This window comes from Halichoerus grypus, chromosome 2 (genome assembly GCF_964656455.1).
Source record: "Halichoerus grypus chromosome 2, mHalGry1.hap1.1, whole genome shotgun sequence".
NCBI lineage: Eukaryota > Metazoa > Chordata > Mammalia > Carnivora > Phocidae > Halichoerus > Halichoerus grypus.
Window position 1 is genome coordinate 35283380 of NC_135713.1, and position 23668 is coordinate 35307047.

The 23668-nt window shown below is 34.7% G+C and overlaps 1 protein-coding gene across 1 annotated transcript in view; it reads right to left on the reverse strand.

Moving 5' to 3' along the window:
* The window catches only part of HCN1 (hyperpolarization activated cyclic nucleotide gated potassium channel 1), a 399792-nt gene that overhangs the window by 30995 nt on the left and 345129 nt on the right, over positions 1 to 23668 (reverse strand). Inside the window, exon 6 of the mRNA XM_036111774.2 lies at positions 22654 to 22894. Within this exon, the coding sequence (XP_035967667.2) occupies positions 22654 to 22894 (241 nt within the window). The remainder of the gene's footprint in view (positions 1 to 22653; positions 22895 to 23668) is intronic.

Below are 23668 nucleotides of genomic sequence, written 5' to 3' on the forward strand. Positions count from 1 at the left end.
AATTTAAAGTGCACTAAACTTTTTCCACTTCATTATCTTTTTGGTGAACTATTCTGACTGGTAATTTCATTCTTCACTTGTAAGTAAATTCAACCACAAAGAACTATCTCTATAGATAATAGATAGATCAAAACAGTCACATTTAATTGGAACATGCTTAGAATTAGTAAATTCAGGTTACTTAGCAAGAGTCCAGAAGGAATTTGTGTGCACGAGTATGTATGTGTGCAGTGTGTTGATAATTCAGTCTAAGAGGAAAGAATCCTTATTTTCTGAAATGCATTGGTAAGAACTTGCAGAAAATGCACCTGTTACTCTATGAAGAGTAGTGGCCTAAAATGATAGTGCACTAAAATGATAGTGTCTCAGGCTCCTCATTTGTATAAGGTGATGAGAAAATGGATTAGATCCCTCCTAATTCTAAATTATACAAAAATGTTTCTGAATAATTCAGCTTTTGAAAACATATATATTTGTTATTCCATTTCCCTCCTAATGCACTTAAAAATTGATATTGAAAATGGTAAACATTACATGTTTTTGTAGTTATTTTAATCTAATATGGAGTTATATGATATATGTGAAATTACTTAGTACAATGCCTCGCACGTTAAACACTAGTTGTTTGGAGAACTTGGATTTTATTAAATCCTACAGTATTATTTCTTTTGTGTGTGTGTGTGTGCATGCATACACACAGGGGTATATATAGTTAAGAGGTTAGAATTTTCAGAGTTAAAGATATCTTTAATTTGAAAAAGCTTTCAAGATTATTTATCCCACCCCTATGTCCCTACTTCGCACCATTCACACACTTGATTTAGAGTGAATTTCTGTTACTGGATGAAGACTAACATTGACTGTGGAGAATATACACATTGACAATCAGATTCTCCAGTGTTGATTCACTCCACATGAGCACTGAATCAATAAGACCTCAGTGACATGTTATACATGCATCTGCTGCTCTAGAGTATACCAACACTGTTACTTTCATTACTACCTTACCTCTCAGCACATATTCTGTTCCAGGTGCTGTTCTTAGTATTTTATATATGTTAAATCATTTATTCCCCTAAGCAAGCTTAATGAAGTAGGAATTATTATTATCCTGACTTTACAGCCCCTGATTTTGAAACAGGGGCTGGGGGAAGATCAGTGACTTTCTCCAGGCACAACAGCATCTCAAGATCTGACTCCAATACCTATAGCCTCAAACAGTATCCTTCTGTAGCATTCCAAAGAGCTTTGCAACCAGCCCCTGACACTTTCTATTTTTTTCACTATCCATGAAAAAGAGCTGTAGTTAATTTTTATCCACTAGGGCATGAATCATCACAAATATCACCTGCCTCCATTTCTTTTCAAAATGCCAGGGTCTTGTCTTATACAATATCCTCAAAGATAATACTACAAACAAAATATACGATCCTCATTCATTCAAAAATGTCACAGACTCTAGAATAGGCAAGAGACATTTTGGATTCTCAGAAAGCTATTAAAACAAGCAAGCCGGCAAAAAGATTACATCCCCAAGAGTCCAATTTCAACATAATCATAGTACTGGAAGACTGTAGAGAATGTCTATCTTAATAATCTCATTTTGCAGATGATGATCTCAAACCCCTAGATGTTAAACTAGTTGTCTGGGGACATAAAGTTGGGTCCATTGACAAAGATGGGACTAGAACCTGGCTCTGTGGATGCTGAGTACTTTGCCATATCATGCTGTTTCCTAATCCTTTTGCAGTTTTGTTCCTAAAGATAGGATCTGACTGTTTAATTTGCAATATTATGAGAGAGAAATAACCAAACAATAAAATATGCTTAGGCTCTTCAGACATAAACTTTTAAACTGAATGTGGTTCAGTAGGGAAAAATCACTGGGGCAGTTGTATAGTTTTAGCAATATAGACCTTAAGACTTGAAGGGGAGGGTCTAAATTTAAGAGTAAGCAAAACCTGGGCACAGAATAAAAAGCCTCTGTTATTAGCACAAGTGGGAGGCTACTTGGAAAAGGAGCAAGCTAGAGATAGAGTTGAAATGAGGACACAGTGAGAAACCAGCCATCTGTCCACCGGCAATGATGCACATAAAGCAACCACAGGATATCGTCGCCTTCCGAATGAACCTGTTCAAAGAGTGGATTCTTAAGATCATAAACAGTATGTGTTGGGCATTTATCAAATAAAATCTTAGAAATGTTTGAGACTCATGGTATGGTAAAGAGCCTGTCATGTTTCATATGCATATCTGTTAAGTCTTATATAGGATAAAAATGTGACTCTGAGAATGTCAAAGAAAATTTGTTTCCAAGGGTACACTTAATGCCTCAAAAGAGACACTTATTATACCCACAGAAAGATGGTCTTACGTCACCTCACCTCACTCTAATCTGGTAGCATAGGACAGAAAAAGTGAGAGGAGAAGAAGATTATATTAAAATTAAAAATCTGAATCCCAGCTCTTTCCATGCACACTTTGTTGAAATGTGCCTACCTAGAGACACACTTCTCCCGCATTTTCTCTCTTAGAGTCCAAAAACTACAATGAAGTATGATAATGGTCCTTAAAAAGAATGTCACAATATAATGATGGTTTACAAAACTTTTATCCAAAGAACTCAAAATGCTTTGCTAATGTTAGCTCACTCATCATACCCAGCTGCGATGGAGGAAGAGCAGATCTGCTGAAGTAGGGCAAGAAGTACTTAGTCAGCAATGTTATGCTGAGGCTTTGAAAGCCAAACGTGAGGCTGGAGAGCAAAAACACAGAAGCAGCAAAAGAAGTAACGAAAAAGGAATCTTGCTACTCTATGCAGCACTAAGTAAGATATTATCAAAATACTAAGTCCAATATCCGGTTCACATTTGTGACTTTTGTTAAGAACTTGTAGGAAAAACAAAGAAGAGTAGACACTATAATTTTATGTTTGAAAAATTGAAAAGAAATATAAATAAAAATAAATATAAATATAAATAGTTCAAAAAATTGAAAAGAAATATAAATAGAAAAGAAATATAAATAACAATATAAATTTGTTAGTTGACTTAATGATATGAAATATTATTTAATTAAAGTTGGCTCCCAATTAGATTCACTGCCACAAATTCTTATTCAATAAAAACGATGTATCATGGAATATGCTATGGTTGAGGATATAAATAAAAATGTAAAATGATCTTCTGTAAGTTTTCAGTATAATAGGAATCTCTTAGTCCTGTAGTCCCTGTGCCTCTTTTATATAATTGCTTCAAATAAATCACAAAGAAACATTAGAGATGGAAAGAAAATAAGAGAGTATAAATAATATATAAAAGAAAAAAATAGTCTTAAAAGGAGAGCAATAATTTAGTTTCAGTATGCCTTCACTGAAATATAGATAATTCCTATCATAACATTTAAAGCATGTCATCACTGTGTCCATCAGAATGCTTGGAGATGCTCTGTCCAACACATTGGCCTCAGTATCCTTTGATTAATTCTCTAATAACAATCTTTCATTTTAAAATTCCTATGTAGCCATTATTTCAATGGTCATATCCTAGAACTCATTATCACCAATAACTTAACCAACTCCCAAACCTCCATTCAGATCATCACTTTATGTAGTTCCAATTCAATTTATTTTATTGCTCTAACTTCGACAATTTTCCTATCTCATAAGGACATCCACTTCATTAATTTCACTTCTTGTTCACTGTTCACCACCTTTCCACATAAGCTAAGTTAGAGTTCTTGATCCATCTCCAAATGATCAACTTATAATCATGGTCTACATATGCCCATCAGTTCTATTTTCTGGACATCACTTTGAGCTCACCTCCAATAAGTCGTTCAACCTCTCTCTTTGTTTTAGCAATACTGGCATTCTTTTGTTCCTGGAACTCACCACCTATGTTCCCACTTCAGAAACTTTTATATGGATTAGCTGTCTCTTTTTACCAAGGTCTATGCTCAACTGTTCTTTTGTCACTCTGCTTTGTTATTTTTTTTCATGGCATCTACTACTACTTGAAATTATTTCATGCATTAATTCATTTTTTGCCTATTGGGTGTCTATAATATCCATGAATGCTAAGGTTTTATCTTATTTGTTACTATATGACAAAAACTTGGAATTCTGCCTGGAACATTGAAGATTTTCAATATTTAGTTGTTGAAGGAAAAATGAAAGGAATGAAGGAAAGAAATGAAGAAAAGCAATATCATTTGCCTCCTTTATGAATTAAATGAACTTAGGGATATTTGGGCTTAGCATGAAATAAAAATTTTTTTTTGAAAAATTAGAATATTTCCAAGAAGACTAGAGTTAAGAACAGAGGACAAATAACACCCCTTTATATCATCTTAGATACAACTGCCTTGTAAATCCCTTTCACCCCATTCTTACAGTAATCTAGAACTGTTTTATCCAACAGTAGTCACATGTAGCTATTTATATTTAATCTAAATTAATTACAATAGAATAAAATTAAATATTCAATCTCTCAGTCACATTCACATCAGATGCTCAATGGCTGCATATAGCTAGTGGCTATCCTATTGAAGAGTGTTGAGTAGAGAAAATTTCCTTCACCACAGAAAGTTCTGCTAGACAACGTTGCTCTTGATTCTGTTGCTTTAAATTCTAAAACCATATTATCTGATCCCTAATATTGTAAGATTAATTTAAAATTAGATAGATAGTAATTGAAATATTAACACATTTCTTAGAAATAAATAATGCCTTCTCTTTCATTTAGTTTACAATTTATCATTATTTACATTGATTTCCTATCTTGAGATAAAGACAATGAGTTTATTTTATTTTTTTTAAAAGATTTTATTTATTTATTTGACAGAGAGAGACACAGCGAGAGCAGGAACACAAGCAAGGGGAGTGGGAGAGGGAGAAGCAGGCTTCCCACGGAGCAGGGAGCCTGATGTGGGGCTCGATCCCAGGACCCTGGGTATCATGACCTGAGCCAAAAGCAGACGCTTAACGACTAAGCCACCCAGGCGCCCCAAGACAATGAGTTTAACACAGTATAATACCCCCATGAAAGGGATGTTTAAGTGCTTTTCTTATTTTTGGGCTAGAGAGAAATTAGCAGAAGGAATAGAAATAAAGAGTAGAGACAAGGGAAAATATATTCACATGCACACCCATCCACCCATCTATTCATCCACTCATTGTACAAGTTCCTATTGAATGTGTTATAGTTCAATCACTGTGCTTTGGTGCCTCATGTTGAAATGGGATGAAACCATAGTGTCTAAGCTCATAAAATTCATAATTTAATATGAAAGACTGACATACAAAATAATGATGAAAACAGTTCAATGATCAGTTAGGTTAAAGTGCTATGAAAGCAGAGAGAAAAAAATCATCTGCCAAGGGAGATGAAAAAAAATATTTGAGTGGTGTCTTAAAAAATACAAGAAGCAATGTATTAGACTGAAGAGTGGAGAGGGATTTTTTTAACCAAAGGGATCATCTTTGCAAAGGCAACCTTTGCTTGCTTAAGAACTAGCAGTCTTGGGGGTCAGTATAAGGGTATCTGGAGGGAAAGATATGAGTTGAGACTAGGAAGATAGGTTGGGCCAGATCGTACAGAGTTTTGGAGATTATGTTAAAGGATTTGGATATTAACCTTCTTCATATAGAGGGCAGAGGTCACAATTCAGATGACCTGTGTGGAAAGAATAGCTGCAGAATGAATGAAAGCAGAAAGTGCTTTTATTTTGGGGCACCTGTAACAAGGACCTTTCTGTTTTCCCCTCCTTTTCTTTCATGTCTTCCTCCTTTTCTACTTTAGTAAAGGGAGAAAGACACTATGACTTCAAAATAAAATGTCTTTTTTTTTTAAAGATTTATTTATTCATTTTAGAGAGTGAGAGTGGGGGGGGAGGGACAGAGGGAGAGAGAGAATTTCAGCAGACCGTGCTGAGCGTGGAGCCCAATGTGGGACCCCATCCCATGACCCTGAGATCATGACCTGAGCCAAAATCAAGAGTCGGACACTTAACCGACTGAGCCACTGAGGCGCCACAAATAAAATGTCTTCTTAATGTTTGTCCTGATTTTCATTAAGTGTCTCAGATGCTTGGATTTAATTCTTTATTATGTATTGGTGCATGTATACATGACTTGATAGAATCATAGAACTGTGATGTGAGGATACAGATGGGGATTAAAATCTCTCTCACCTGATGACTTAGCAAAGTTGTGGTTGTACATTATCTGGTATAGATAGACTCCCAGGTGGGCTAAAACCTGTAAAAAAAATCTGTCATATCTGTCTTATCACTATTGAAACAATTATTTCATAAGCCTAGTAGAAGGAGAGAACACACAAGGAAGCCAAATACAATAAAACAAAAAAAAAATCGACAAGAATATTTATCGTTTTCCTCTGCTATGGTCTTCTTATAAATACAGTGGAAGAATTGAGCTAATCAAGTTTTGACTTTACTATCACCAGATTCTTCACACTTTCTAGAAAATCTGTATCAGCTTTTAGAAGTGTACAATGTACTAGAGGTGGAATCAACTGTTAAGTACGGATTGACAGATGCTTCAGTCTTCTTCATGAATAGTCACCATGACAGGGATTGACTGTGGTTTTTCAAATCTGTGGCTCTAAATATAAAAATACCAGATGATCACTATCTGGCCAAATGCATTTTGGACATAAAAATTCTAAATGTAAGCATCAGCTATATAAAGTCCTGGCAGGCTCCTTAAGGCTGGCAAAATATTAGACATTAAAGCAGCACTTAATACCAAATTATTTATAATGGCAACAATCATGGGAATTATTTTCCTTCTGGTAGGTTTGTTTCATATGACTAACCATAAGAAGAACTTATGAGACAAATATTTTGAAGGAAAGAAAATTAGGAAACGGAATCAACGAGAACACTTTGGTATGGAATGACAAGAGGTAAGTACATAGAGATACCAACAATAATGAAACACATTATATTCGAAAAACAGATGTTTTTCTTTAAAATCATAAATTATTGAATAAAAGATATATTATTTGAAATTTTAATGAGGCATATTAATGTCATTTTACCTTACTCAGTGGATAATGTATTAGTAATATGATTACTTTAATAGGAGGGTCAGTTGAACATATGAACAGATTTCAAAGGTGTTTAACAAATGCACATATAAATGGGCCATGGACGCCTTTGAAGAGAAGCTAAGGCTTAGCTGATGTTTAATGCTTACACTCTAGAGAACAACCATCATGCTTTCTCATAAGAGGTAGTGAGTTACAGTAGACAAAACACAGGCTTTAAATTCAGATTCATGGCTGAGTTTGAAACCTGGCTTTGTCACTTTTCAGGTACTGGCCTTGGCCAGGTTATTTAACATCTCTGAGGCTTATTTTATAAAATTTCCCTCATGGGAAGAGTCAAGAGGAGCCCAGGAACCTCCTCTTCCTATAAACAAGACCCTCACTCCTTTAACACCCCAAACTCATTGCCTCACCATCCACGTGGCCAGAGCCATGAGGACTGGTCTCACAGGTGCTTTGTCCTCACTCACCATCACTCCCAATGGGAAGCCTGGGACTCCCAAGTAATCGATCCTACATGCCTGGACCTACTCCCCAACTGGCTGTATGGGCAGGGAGGTATTCCTTATGCTTCCTCCTAGCTTTAATTTTCTTAGAAGCATTTATCACCATGTGGTAATGCAGTTTAGTATTTCAGTAATTTAGTTTTCCTTATTAAATTTTTATTTCTAAAATTTAAGCACCCCATAAAATACAAGCTACATGACTATGGGGAATTTTGTCTATTTTGTTCACTACTGTATCCCCAGGGACTATGAATGTGCTAGGCACTTACTCTATGTTCATTCTCTTGCACTGTCTCTCCTAGAACATTACTTGGGACCTCTTGGTGAGAACACTGGATGAGATGGTGCATGTGCTGACCTAACACTCTTTCCCCAACCTTGACACACACACACACACACACACACAGAAAAAAAAAAAACAAAAACAAAACTTCTCTGAGTTAAAACAAAACAAAACAAAACTAATTTGATCTAGAAATATATTCTGTATTATTGTAGAAATAAATCAATTTAGACAAAGAATACAAAACTCTGAGTTTGACCTTTCTTTGAATAAGTCTCTATATCTCACCATTTTGCTTGCCATTCAGTTGGAATGTTTGGTGTGCTGATTATGTTCATTTAGTTCAGACATTTGAGAAGAGGGGAGAGAGTGTTCCCCTCAGTTGATCCCTGCTCTTCCGTTTAATTGTACTATGAAGTTGCCTCCATCGGCCATGCAAATATAAAATAAGTATAAAACAAGAGTCTTTTCTTTTCATTTTAAAATTCCATATCAGATACTTAAAGAGGTAGGAATTATAAGCCTTAACATGCTAAATAAGTATGATTTGTTATTATTAGGGTTTAATTGCCTTTCATTATCTTCTTTGGTGTTTAACTTGAACAAATATCAACTGTATGTATAAAAGAATTGAAAGTAATGCAGACCTATTTTTTTTTCCCCATAAACTATCCACTAAAAGATTGTGCTTTCAGTACTCTGAGGTCCACTAATAGCCGCTTTAAGTCCCCATAGTGAAAATATAAATGTGGCTATAAGCATGGAACCCAAACAAAATATTATTTTACAGAATTTCTTATTGAAGTGAGTTTGGTTGAATAAGTACATATTTGACTTTTATAGGAATAAACTACAGGAAGAATATTTGTTAAACTATTGAAAACTGTGGGATGACTTCATTGGTTAATTTTATAAGGCTAAATTTAGAACTGATCAGTTATGTCTTAAGAAATTAGTAGGAGAATGGAAAAAATATTCCGTATAGAATCGCATTTTTTTTTGAGTGAGAGAGAGAGAGAGAGCATGAGAATGGGGGGGCAGAGCGAGGGTGAGAATCTCAAGTAGGCTTCATGCCTAGCACAGAGTCCAATGTGGGACTTGATCTCATGACCCTGAGATCATGACCTGAGCCGAAATCAAGAGCCTGAAGCTTAACGACTGAGCTACCCAGGTACCCTTAAAATTGCATTTTAATTTTTTTAACTGTCTAGTAATTGTAGAACATTTCATTCCTTTCTTTTTTTTAAGATTTTATTTATTTGACAGAGAGAGACACAGCGAGAGAGGGAACACAAACAGGGGGAGTGGGAGAGGGAGAAGCAGGCTTCCTGCTTAGCAGAGAGCCAGATGCGGGGCTCGATCCCAGGACCCTGGGACCATGACCTGAGCTGAAGGCAGACGCTTAACGACTGAGCCACTCAGGTGTCCCCATTTCATTCCTTTTTAAAATAAATTTCCTTTAATCTTATCATCTTTCTTATGCACTACTTATTATCAATACAATTTATTAACATATTTGATATTCTGTAATTTTCCTATTCAAATATGTGTTTGTTTTTGCTCCACCATTCCATCTCCAAATGTTTCCATTTAAAAATTTTAAAAATATAAATAAAAGGCAACTCATGCAATAACTTCGGACTGAAAGTGCAATCTCTTTAGAAATAAGCAATAAGCAATAACAGAGGCACCTGGCTGGCTCAGTTGGAAGAACATGTGACTCTTCATCTTGAGGTTGTGAGTTCAAACCCCACGTTGGGTATAGATATTAATTTAAAAAATAGTAAATAAACTTTAAAAAATATTTTAAAAAGAGCAATAATAAATCACTATCTAAAAAGTGCAATGGAATCTGACCAAAGCAGTATAGTCAGATTTATATGTACTCAAACTGCAGTCATCACAATGACGAATGATTGAAAATATACTAATTTTTTTCACTCAAGAAGCAAAAGCAAAAAACTAAAATCTAAAGACAATGAAAGATTTCATAAAGAAAAAAATTCTAGAAATTAGTGAAAGGAAAAAGCTTTTTCTTTGAAAATACCATGAAAATAGCAAATATTAATGCAAGTGATTCAGAAAATAAAAGTGAGAAAATAAAGAAGTGTTAGAAAAAGACATATATTACAGAGTTAGAGGAGATTAAACAAATATAAGAGGGCTTTCAGTTTTAGTTTTGACATGCTTAGAAGTTCTTACTCCCTCTTAATAAAATAAAATAAAAACAAAATAAATGGAGAGAGATTCTGTGTACAAGGACAGGAAGATAAAACTTAAACTGTCAAGATGTCAGTTCTTCCCAATTTGATCTATAGATTCAATTCAATCCAAATAAAAACCCTAGCAAGTTATTTTATGGATATTGACAAATTGATTCTAAATTTATATGGAGAGGCAAAAGACCCACAATAGGCAACACAATAAAGTTGGAGGATTGATGCTACTCGACTTCAAGACTTACTATAAAGCTACAGTAATCAAGACGGTGTGGTATTGGTGTAAGAACGGACAGATAGACCAGTGAGATAAAACAGAGAGCCCAGAGACAGACCTTTATAGATACAGTCAAATGATCTTTGATAAAGGAGTAAGGCCAATACAATGAAGAAAAGATAGTCTCTTCAACAGATGGTGCTGGAACAACTGGACATGCATATGAAAAAAAAATTAATCTAGGCACAGCCTTTATACCCTTCACAAAAATTAACTCAAGATATTTCATAGACCTAAATATAAAACACAGACTAAAAACCCCTAGAAGATTACATAGGAAAAATCTAGACGACCTTGGGCATGCTGATGCCTTCCTTATACAACACCAAAGACACAATCTATAAAAGAAATAGTTGGGAAGCTAGACTTCATTAAAATTAAAAACTTCTGCTCTGCAAAAGAAAATGTCAAAAGAATGAGAAGAAAGTCACAGACTGGAAGAAAATATTTGCAAAATACACATTTGATAAAGAATTTTTATTTAAAATATACAAAGAAGTCTTAAAACTCAACAATAAGAAAACAAACAACTTGATTAAAAATGGACCAAAGACCTTAACAGACACCTCAATAAAGAATAAATACACATGACAAATAAACATATGAAAAGATGTTCCACATCATATGTCATCAGGGAAATGCAAATTAAAACAACAAGATATCACTACATATCTATTAGAATGGCCAAAATCCAGAACACTGACAACAGAAAATAAATACTGGTGAGCATATGTAACACAATAACTCTCTTTCATCACTGGTGGGAATGCAAAATAGTATAGCCACTTTGAAAGACAGTTTGGCAGATTCTTATAAAACTAAAAATATTCTTACCATATAATGTAGTAATCACACCCTTGGTATTTACCCAAAAGAGCTGAAAACATGTCCACAAAAAACTTGGATGTTTATAGCAGCTTCATTCATAATTGCCAAAACTTGGAAACAACCAAGATGCCTTTTACTAGGTGAATGGATAAATAAACTGTGATACATTCAGACAATGGAATATTATTCAGCACCAAAAAGAAACAAGCAATAAAAAGACATGGACAAACCTTAGATGCATATTACTAACTGAAGAAAGGCAATCTAAAAAGGCTACCTATTGTGTTATTACAACATATGACATTCCTGAAGAGGCAAAACCATGGAGATAATAAAAAGTTCAGTGATTGTTCCAGAGAGAGAGAAGAGATAAATAGGGAAAGCACAGAGGATTTTTAGGGCAGTGATAATACTCTGTATGATATTACAGTGATGAATATATACATTTGTCTAAACCCATCGAATATATCATACCAAAAATGAATCCTAAGGTAAATCATGACTTGGGTATCATGATGTATCAGTGTAGGTTCATTCTTGGTGCCATTCTGGTGAGTGATGGAGGCTGAGCATGTGTGGGGGCAGGGAGCATATGGAAAATCTCTGTACTTTCCTTTCAATTTGTGGTAAACCTAAAACTGCTCTAAGAAATAGTTTTAAAAAATTAAACAGTTGTACAAAATAAACCCTTGCATATATGATCAATGAGTTTTGACAAGGGTGCCAAGGTCATTTAAAAGTAAAGGACATTCTTTTCAACAAATGGTGCTGGGACAATTTGACATCCATGTGCAAGGAATGAAGTTGAGCCAATACCTAACACTGTCTATAAAAATTAACTAAAAACGGACCAAAGACCTAAATGTAAGACCTAAAATTATAAGACTCTTAGAAGAAAACATAAGGGAAAGCTCCCCAGTATTGGATTTGGCAATTATTTCTTGGATATTACACCAAAGGCACAGGTATTAGACTTCATGAAAATTTAAAAATTTGTGCATCAAAATACACTATCAGCAGAGTAAACAGGCAAATAAAATATTTGCAAATCATATATCTGATAAGAGATTAATATCCAAAATATATAGAAAACTCCTAAAAATCAACACCAAACTACCTGATTCAAAAATAGGCAAAGGATTTGAATAGACATTTTTCCAAAGAAGATATACAAATGACTTACAAACATGAAAATATGCTCAACATCAGTAATCATTAGGGAAATGCAAATCAAAACAATAATACAATACCACCTCATATCTATTAGGAAGGTTACTAGCAAACAAACAAACAAAAAAAATCACAAGTGTTGAAAATGTGGAGCAATTGGAACACTTGTGCACTGTTGGTGGGAATATAAAATGGTACAGCCACTATGGAAAACAGTATGAAGATTCCTCAAAAAATTAAAAAACAGAATTACTATTTGATCCAGGAATTTTACTTGTGAGTATGTACTTAAAGAATTGAAAATGGGGTCTCAAAGAGCTATTTGTACATCTATGTTCGTAGCAGCATTATTTACAATAGCTATAAATGTGAAAGCAATCCAGTTGTTAATGAATGAATGAATACATAAAACGGGATATAGGTATACAATAAAATGTTATTCAGCCTTAAAAGGAAGGATATTCTGACATACTACAACATGGATGAGCTTGTTAGACATTATGCTAAGTGAAATAAGCCAGTCACAAAAAAGATAAATGCTACATGATTCCACTTATGTGAGATACTTAGAGTATCTCCAAACAAACCAGACAAACTGTAGAGACAGAAAATAGAATGATGGTTGCCAAGGGTTGGGAGGAAGGGGGAAATGTGGATTTATTGTTTAATAGATATAGAGTTGCATTTTTACAAGACAAGAAAGTTCTGGAGATGGATGGTGGTACCGGTAGTACATTATGACTGTTTTAATACCACTAAACCATGCACTTAAAAATAGTCAAGATGGAAGATTTTATGTTTGTGTATTTTGCCACAATATAAAAAATTGTAAAAAAAAAGAAGGCTGAAGTGGCTATATTAATTTCAGACAAAACAGATTTCAGGACCAGGAAAAATTATCAGGAATAAAAGCAAAATCTAGTTCTTTAAAAATATTTTCAAATGTTTTTTTCTAGGACAGAGAGAGAGGGAGCGAGAGAAACAACACAAATTATCAATATCAAAATGAAAGTGATCATCACTACTTATCCTGGGGTAATTAAAAAGGGATAATAAAGGAATACTACAAACAACTTTATGCCTATAAATTTGAAAATTTAGATGAAATGGAGAAATTCCTGGAAAGTACAAACTAAATTCACACAATGAGAAATAGATAACTTGAATAACCTTTTATCTATTAAAGAAATTGAATCAATAATTAATAACCAGCAAAATATGAATCACAGATGTTTTCATCAATGAATTCTGCCAGATATATAAGGAAGCAACAATATCAGTTCTCCATAATTGTTTCCAGAAAATAGAAGCAGAGAGAACATTTTCTATTTCATTCTATGAGGTGAGAATTATTTTAATACAAAACCAAACCAAACCAAAATAAACAAACAAAAAACTACATTACAGGAAAGAGTAAGTACCGAGGTATTTCTCTCATGAACATAAACAGAAAAATTGTGATCAAAATATTAGAAAATTGCATCCATTAAAAATTATTTTAGGTATGCAAGGCTGATTCAACATTCAAAATCAAATTCAATCAGTGTAACCTACCACATCAACAGGCTAAAGAAGAAAAACCATATATAATCACAGAATTGGCACAGAAAAAAAATTGACAATATACAATGTCCATTCATGATATATATATGTATTAAAAAAAAAAAAAACCTCTTGGGGAGCCTGGTAGTTTCAGTTGGTAGAGCATGCAACTCCTGATGTAGAGGTTGTGAGTTTGAGCCCCATGCTTGGTGTAGAGATTACTTAAAAAAATATTGGGGCACCTGGGTGGCTTAGTTGGTTAAGTGTGCCTCCTGCTCAGTTCATGATCCTAAGGTCCTGGGATTGAGCCCCATATAGGGTTCCCTGCTCATGGGGAGCCTGCTTCTCCCTCTCCTGCTGGCACTCCCCCTGCTTGTGCTCTCACAGAAACAGTAATGGGATAAGTTCCTCAATCTGATAAGAAATATCTACAAAAAAAATACCCTTTCAAATAACATCATACTTAATAGTGAAAAAGTAGAGGCTTTACTCCAAAATCAAGGGGAAAAAATTCCCTACAAGGACTACTAAGATTAGGGCATGAATGTTTTCCCTCACTACTCCAATTCAACACAGTACTAGAAATCCCTGCCAATTAAATAAGAAAAGGTAATAAAAAGTATATGGATTGGAAATAAAGAAACAAAATTGTTTTTATTCGTAGATGACAAGATTATCTATGAAGAAAATCCTAGAGAATTGACCAAAATCCTATTAAGTGAGGATAGAAGGTCACTGGATAAAAGGTTAATATATAAAACTCAATTTCCTATGTTATAGCAATTAACAATTGGAATTTGAAATTTCTAAAAAACCAATACTATATACTACATGATTCCAACTATATGACATTTTGCACAAGAAAAAACTATTGAGATAGTAAACAGATCAGTGGTTGCCATAAGTGTCAGAGCAGGCAAGGGTTGAATAGGTAACACAAAAAAGTGTTTTTGAGGTGGTGAAACTATTCTGTATGATATCATAATGGTGAATACAGGACAGTAAGCATTTGTCAAAACTTATAAAACTTCACAGCACAAAAAGTAAATCAAATGCTATGCAAATTAAAAAAATAATTTAGGAAGTCAGAAGTTCTCAGGATAGAATGCAGAAAGTAACAAAAGAATATAAATGTATTATAAATGTTGAAACAACCTCACTGAAGGAGATTAGGGAATAAGATGCTGACTGAAGCATCTTTGCAAATGAGTGGAGAGGCAAAAAGAACTTTACATAAGATTTATACTCCAGTTGATAAACTTATTTCCTATGGATGTACAGATTTACAATTCTAAAACCACTGCACATGAATATTACAATTGAACAATTAAGTAAATATACAGTGGAAACCAGATTTCTTACTCTTGAGTGAAGTATTACAGATAAGAAAAGAAGGTCAAAATAAGCCATGTGGTAATGGATTAGAGTTGGAAATATCAGTATGAACTCATAGTTAGCTTAACAGATGGATACACATAGAAATATTTATAGACATATGTATATACAGAAGTTAGTATATGAGTATATATCTCTTTGCCTTGTCATCTGAGAGGGTGTAGAAGTAATGATAGCCCAGTAGTAATAGTACACCAGGTGTCCAAATCTTAGTTCCTAAAACCACTCTCCAATTAATGGAACCAGGGATCCTTACAGAAATGGCTGAATCTAAGACTGGGCGGGAATACACAAAATGTTCCAGGAGCATCTTACAGAGCTAGAAAAAAAAAAAAAAAACTCAACAAAAAAAGAACAAAAATTAAAAACCCCAAAACCACAATGACAGGAGTGTTTCAAACGTACACAGAGGCCAACTGAAAGAGGTCCAAATGGCCAAAGCTGGAACAATTTGAGCAACATAATTAATAAAATAGTATTGGACCCTTGTGCACTGTTGGTGGGAATGCAAACTGCTGCAGCCACTGTTGAAAACAGTATGGAGGTTCCTCGAAAAATTAAAAATAGCACTACCCTACAATCCAGTAAGTGCATTACTGGTATTTACCCAAAGAATACAAAAATCCTAATTTGAAGGGACATATGCACCCCTATGTTTATTGCCGCATTATTTACAATAGTCAAAGTATGGAAGCAGGCTAAGTGTCCATCACTGGATGAATGGATAAAGAAGATGTGGTATATACACAATGGGATATTATTCAGCCACAAAAAGAATGAAATCTTGCCATTTGCAACAACATGAATGGAGCTAGAGAGTATAATACTAAGCAAAATATGTCAGAGAAAAGACAAATACCATATGATTTCACTCATATGTGGAATTTAAGAAACAAAACAAAGAAGCAAGGGGAAAGAGAGATAAACCAAAAAACACCCTTATCCATAGAAAACAAACAGATAATTTACCAGAGGGGAGGTGGGTGGGGGATGGGTGAAATAGGTGAAGGGGATTAAGAGTACACTTATATAGATGAGCACTGAGTAATATATGGAATTGTGGAATCACTATATTGTACACCCAGAACTAATACAACACTGTATATTAACTACACAGGAATTTAAAAAAATAAAAACAAATAAAGTAGTATTGGATTATAAACCAAATTATAAATAAATATTCATCAGTCCATACTGATAAATAAAAAAGGGCATAATAAATAAATAATTAAATGTAAGAGTAAATCAATTTCCCATTTAGAATAATTTCAAATAGTTTATGTATATACTCTGCCCTTAAGAAAGTGGAACATTATTCCCCAGTCCTTATTCATGGGCTACACCTAGTGACTATCCCTCAAACAGAAAAGTATGGAGTAAGGGGGAAAAAAGGTAACTTTATGGTGGAGAAGCCTGACAAACACTACCTCAATCCAGGTGATCAGTGTTAACATCAACAGTGATAAAACATATTGATAGTAATACCCTTGGATATGATGTGAAGATAATGGCACTTTATGTCTGTGATCTTCCTCCCCCAAAAACTTACCCCAATCTAATCATGAGATCATCAGGCAAATCCCAACTGAGAGGTATTCTCTAAGATACCTTACCAATGCTCCTAAAACTGTGAAGTTTATCAAAAACAAGGAAAGCCTAAAAAACCCTAAAAACCAAGAGCAAACTGGGGCACCTGGGTGGCTCAGTTCGTTGAGAGTCGGACTCTTGGTTTTGGCTCAGGTCATGATCTCATGGGTCGTGGGATCGAGTTCAATGTCAGGCTCCACACTCAGTGGGGAGTCTACCTGAAGGATTCTCTCCCTCTGCCCCTTCCTTCCCCACCCCCCAGCCTCTTTAAAAATAAATAAATAAATCTTAAAAAAAAACAAAAACCAAGAGTAAACTAGAGGACATTACAAGTAAATGGGATCTTGAATGAAAAGAGTATATTGGGTAAAAACTAGGAAAATTTGAATAAAGTGTGTGCTTTATTAAGTACTTATTAATAATGTATCAATATTGTTCATTAATTGTGACAGATATATCATAGTAATGGTAAATATTAATAATAGGAAACTGGGTATGGGATATATGGAATTCTCTGTATAATCTTTGCAATCATTTTGTATCTAAAATTGTTCTAAAATTAAAAATTAAAAGTTTATTGAAAATAAAAAGGGACCTATGTATACATATACATATAATGTGAAAATTATTTGGAATCTTCTGGGGATTTTGTTTTTATATGCTGATGTTTGGATCTCAACTCCTCTCAATTCCATCAGAAACTCTAAGGTATAATTTTGGCTCTGGCATCAGACTTTATTTTATTTTTTTAAGCTTTTCAATATAATGAACAATTGAATTAGATGAACTCAATGATTGCTCATAAAGAAGTAGAAAGCTGGAGGACTTTAATAACCTTAGAAGACAGAGAATCAGACACAATGCTTTATTTGTGAAACCTAAGACGACTTCAAGTGACAGGTAATGCCTAGATTGTTTAAACCTCCTAGAGAATACATTTTTTTAAAAAAAGTTTTCTTACTCTCCCCAAGAAGTAAACAAAACCTGATATCCAAAATTAGCTAGGGGATCACAAAAATAACCACCAAAACAATAAATAACAGCCCAATTTAACTTATAGAGATGCTACAATGTGTTAAAAACAATAATACATCAGGACAAAGTAGTTTTTATCCCAGAAACGGTCTTACGGCTCAACACAAGGATCTTCATTACTGTAATTGACTTTCCTAATAGTGTAACCAGATAAATCCAGGGAAACAAGTGTTCCAGTGTTTGTATAAAACCTTAGTCATATTAGCAAATATAACTACATAGTAATTAAAAGCTCCTTTGAACTGACAAAACGTATGTCAAGTGTAAAAATACACTCTTAATGCATAACACTTCCAGAAAGTCCTTTCCAGATGTTTCTTCTACATATTTATCACACCCCCATTAATGGCCTCAAAAATGTGTTCCCTCCCAAACCACCTTCCCTCACACTTGGCCTGTACATGTACACTTTTATTTTTTACCCCGTCAGCTTTCAGTTACTCTTTTTTGTTTATTTGAACATTAATGCTCTGTGCTTTCTAAAGTAGATTTTTTTGGGGTCTTAGCTTTTCCAAATCTCTTCTTCCTTAGAACAATCTGCCGCAAAAGGCTAAGGGGCTAACGAGGCAGCACAGAATCATGACAAAGAAGAGTGGGAAGAAGGGGAAGCTGGAAGCTTCAAAAGTGTCCTTCATGGGTGAGAGGGAAAGTCAAGGAAGCGAATTATCTTGAGTTGATATATTTTATTCAGGCACAATAGGTTAATGGATAAGAACCTTATGGTTATTTTGATATGTTCCAAAAAAAGCATTTAATAAAATTCAAAGCCTTTCCTACTATTTCTTAGCTGTTATTGAAGAACATTCCTCGAACTCAGCATATATTTATTTATATATGACAAAATGAAATTCATTGCCTTTTTTTCAACTACTAATTTGATTTGAATACTTTTTTAATCATTACTTTTTTTTTTTTTTTTTTTTTTTTTTAGGGAATCAGATATACTGGTTGATGAGTCTCTAATGAACAAATAAAAATTTGTCTCCAGTCTGGACTTACTGATTCAGAATCTCTGATGGGTGGGGCCTGAGCATCTTGGGCTTTAAACAGCACTCTACTGATTCTGATATACACACTGAATATCAGAGGGAAGACAGGCAACTATTCTATTAATTTCAGTGTGAGGCCGACTGAGACCAGGACCCTGGAAAGCTATGAGAAGTACTATGGAGACACAAAGGTGGGAGACATTGATTCTGACTGAGGAGCCTTCTGAAGAGATGGCATATTATAAAGTCTGTGAAAGATGAACACAAAGTAATAAGAACCACTTATTCTATACCTCACTTATGAGAAGGAGAAGAGTTTCATTTGAATTGCCTCTTACAGGATAAACCTCCAGATATTTGAAGACAGACTTCCTGCCTTTTCCTAAGAAAAACATTTCAGTTTCTTGGTGTTGAAGAATATTTAAACATGAACCTCGCCAAGTCCTGATACTGCAGCACCAGAGGTCTAATATTAATCATTAAGTTTCTCATGTTTTAACAGAATTGGTAGAAACTAAGAAAAGAAATGAAGAAAAAATAGTGTCCCCCTTCTGCTTGTTCTAACATTATTTCCTCTATGCAAAAGAGCCTCTAATGGCCGTATATTAGCATATTGGCTCCTCTGTAGTTTTACTTTTGTCTCAACACTATCTGGAAGCATCTTTGATTAGGATGATTAAAGCCCCTCTATGAATCTCCATGTATACTAGAAAATGTACAGAATATATGGTTTACTTCCTGATATATAAAAATCTAGTAGATACATCTATAAAATATAAATGATGAGTAAATCTATGAACACTTCAACCTCAATATTAATAATGGAAATGCACACTAAACAAGTAAGGGATGCCATTTTTACTTATTAAGAGGACAGAAGTCAAAATGAATTGGCAAGGCATGTAGACACAGGCAGTCTCAGCAAAGAATAAAATAAAAATCTAGTAGATATATATATATCCCCGCATCCATCCCAGGATTCTTTCTCTTTTTTTTTTTTGAGATGTAATTGACACAGTATGTTAGTTTCAGGGATACAACTACAGAGAGTAACAGGAATCACCCACGTCAAGCAGTGACTTATGTCAAGCAGTGACCCAAGAACCAAAGGCGTTGCAGCTAAGACCAGATACCGCCGAAATTAGCACCAGCTGATGACACACTCAGAACTGATGATGAGCAGAACCAGAGGAGATCTGCAAAGGCCCAAGACAGATTAAATCCCTTTAAAAAAGGAAGATTTTTGCAGCAAACTATCAGACTTTCAAGACACTGATCCTTTCACATCTGACCACATCAAAAAGGCAGCCGCCACTGAAGCTCTGCCCGATTGATCTCTGAACAGAACAGAGATCCTCCACCGCTTGGACATAATAAGCAGCATATGCTGAGGGCTGACCCGGACCAGACCGAGGCCTTATCTCAACTGCGTGCTCACAGACTGACTTCATGTTTGGTTCCTTAACTTCCTACTTCGTGTACTATCTTGTTTGTTGTGTAACTTGTCTTGTGCTTTGTTTTGTGTGATGAGTAAGAAGCAAAGTTAAACAAAGAGTGAAATGTCACTGAGTTTGGAATCCTGAAACTGCTTTGTAATTACATTAACCTTGCTTTATGATGAATAAATCTGGCATTATGGAAAGACACGACTCGTGTGTGTGCTTTCTTAGCGTGCTCATGACAACAACATAATACTTTGATATTTATGTATTGAGAAATGATCACTACAATAAATCAAGGTAATATCTGTCACCATTTATAGTTACAAAATGTTTTTTTGTGATGACAGCTTTTAAGATCTACTTTCTTAGCAACTTTCAAATATGCAATACAGTATTAGTTGCTATCATCACCATAGTTTATATTATATCAGCATATTATTAAAGAAATATTTTAACGTTTTACAGAAAGGATGAAATCTTCCATATATGATGGTGGAGAACTTATCTCTTTTGGGGAAAAATACAGAATCTTACCTCACACTATATTCACAAATATATGCTGGGTGGCTTATTACTAAAATAAAAATGTAATCGAGGTACATATAATAAATATAGTAAACTATGATAAAATAGTAACAAAATGCAAAACTAAATAAAATAGAGGTAAAGATGGAAAACATTTAATTTTGCAGTGTACAAAACCCACCTAAGGAACACAAAATCTCTGACACCTTAAGGGAAAGGAGAGGCAGGTTCATATCAAATCAACAATAATGAAGATCAGAATGATGAAAGGAAAGTTATAAAGATAGAAAAGAAATAACAATCTTGAAGAAAATAGTTATAGCCTATCAAAAATACATTAGGAATGTTGCTATAATTGGTTTTAAAAAGGCAAAAAACATATTAGAAAAATATGCAAAGAATAGAAACAGAAAAAATAAAATATAAATGATGAGTAAATCTATGAACACTTCAACCTCAATATTAATAATGGAAATGCACACTAAACAAGTAAGGGATGCCATTTTTACTTATTAAGAGGACAGAAGTCAAAATGAATTGGCAAGGCATGTAGACACAGGCAGTCTCAGCAAAGAAACAATTTGGTGTTTATCTCAGTTTAAAAATATGTATAGTTTTTGACCTAGTTATTCAACTTCTAGGCAAGTTTGATACATGTGCACAAATATCAATATATATCTGATAATAGCAAAAAGTTGGAAACAATTAAAATTTTCAGGGTTTTTAGCAAGGCAAATTTCACTTACAATGGTAAGTTTTAGGTATCAACTTGATTGGCCATGGGGTGTCCAGATTGAACATAATTTTTGGATGTGTCTTTGAAGGTGTTTCCAGATAAGATTAGCATTTGGATCAGTGGACTCAGTAAATTGCCCTCCCCAATGTGAGTGGGCATCATCCAAACCACTGGAGGTGTGCAAAGAACAAAACTAGGAGGAGGGGGGAGTTCGACCCTCTTTTCCTATCTTGAGCTAACATCTCATCTCATCTTCTGCCTTCAGACTGGGATGTATACCTTCAACTCCTCTAGTTCCCAGCCTTGGGAGCCAGACTAGCTTCTACCACCAGTTTTCCTGGGTCTCCAGCTTTTCAATGGCCAATCACAAGACTTGTCAGCCTCCATATTCACATAAGCCAATGCCTCATAATAACTCTCCTTTTGTATATAGATTCTCCTACTGGTTCTGTTTCTCTGGAGAACCCTGACTTTCACACCACTCAACTAGAGGCAACATTCCTCAGCCTTTCTTACACCTAGAGGTACTCTTGTAACTAAATTCTGGCCAACTGGATGTAAATAAGCACTGATAGTGGCAGTTCTAGGTACACCTCTAAAGAGAAGCTGCTCACTCTTCACTTCCGCTGTCCCCTTCTCCCCCTCCTGTGGGCTGTATCTAACATGATGGAGAGGAACCAGTTCCTCTTGTATAAATGAGAAAATCACTTTAGAGGATGGCAAACCAATAAAATAAATGAAATCTGTGCTCCTGAAAACTGTCTTGGGGTGAGCCATCTCCCACAAAAATATACTTTCCATCTGGTTTAAGCCAGTCTAGTTTGCGAAGGTAAAAAGATACTCCAACTAACACAGTAGTAAATGTACACGCACTGAGCATGTGACACTGAAATGTGAAAACATACCATTATAGACACTTTTATCAGAATTCAAACACAAGTTCATAGTCAAAACCCACAAATCAACATTATGATATCTCCAAAATTCTGAGAAAGACACATAACCAAAGCAACGTTTGGCTCAGTTGCATTTTCTTGTTCACTAACCTCCAAAGTAAGAGCCGTCTGTCAGCTTCATTTCTTTACTGGATTTTGTGATGACACCAGCAACACCATGTTGAATGAAATACATTTTTTTACCCACAGCTCCTTCTCGTATGATATAATCTCCAGGTTGAAACACCTCAAATCTCAACTTGCTCAGCATGGCAGTCACAAAATTGGGATCCGCGTTAGCAAACAGAGGCATGGTAGCCACTAGCTTCCGACAGTTGAAGTTGACGATCTCCTAACGATGGCAAGGGCAGACAAATATGAAGACAGATATTAATCATAGCAGGAAGAAAAGCACATGCTTACATTAAAATCTACACACAGCTCAATATTGCAATTTAAGTTCAGAACCAAAGACACATAAATTCTAATAATCTGCATATCTCTTCAAAGCCAGAAATTGTTTTATTTTTGTGTTGGAACTTTGTATTCCCAGCACCTAGTGCAGTATAGCCATATATTAAACATTAAGTAAATGTGAATTAAGTATATATGTCTTACCTTTTATAACTTCCAATTCCTTTACTATACTTCATATAAAATTAGAACTCAGATGTGGAAGAGTTTTAGTCTCCCTTTTATCTCGTTTTATGAAGAAAAGAAGCCACACTACCTACCTCTTGTTAGTTATAATATTACTGCTTTTGTGCTCCATTGTGTTGAACAATCTAACTTGCACCTACTGACCAGAATTCTGAAACAAAGGCCCAGCTGCCAGACAAGCATTTTAATGTTTTTTTTCTTAATGTTATTCACATTAAAGTGAGGACAATGGGGTGTGCAAGAAAGGTTATACAAAGATGACTCTAATCTAACTATAATCTGTAATTGTAAATTCCATCTGTTTCTGGGCTAGATCAGAAAATCACTCTTTTTTAAGCCTTCTGGGCTTTATACTGGAGGGACCATATTTTCCTTTTCCTGACTTGTTTGTTTGTCTTATTTCTGGAACCAGGCCAATTCTGAATTAGACTTACACATTTGATTTCATTCTGTAGATGTGGTCCAG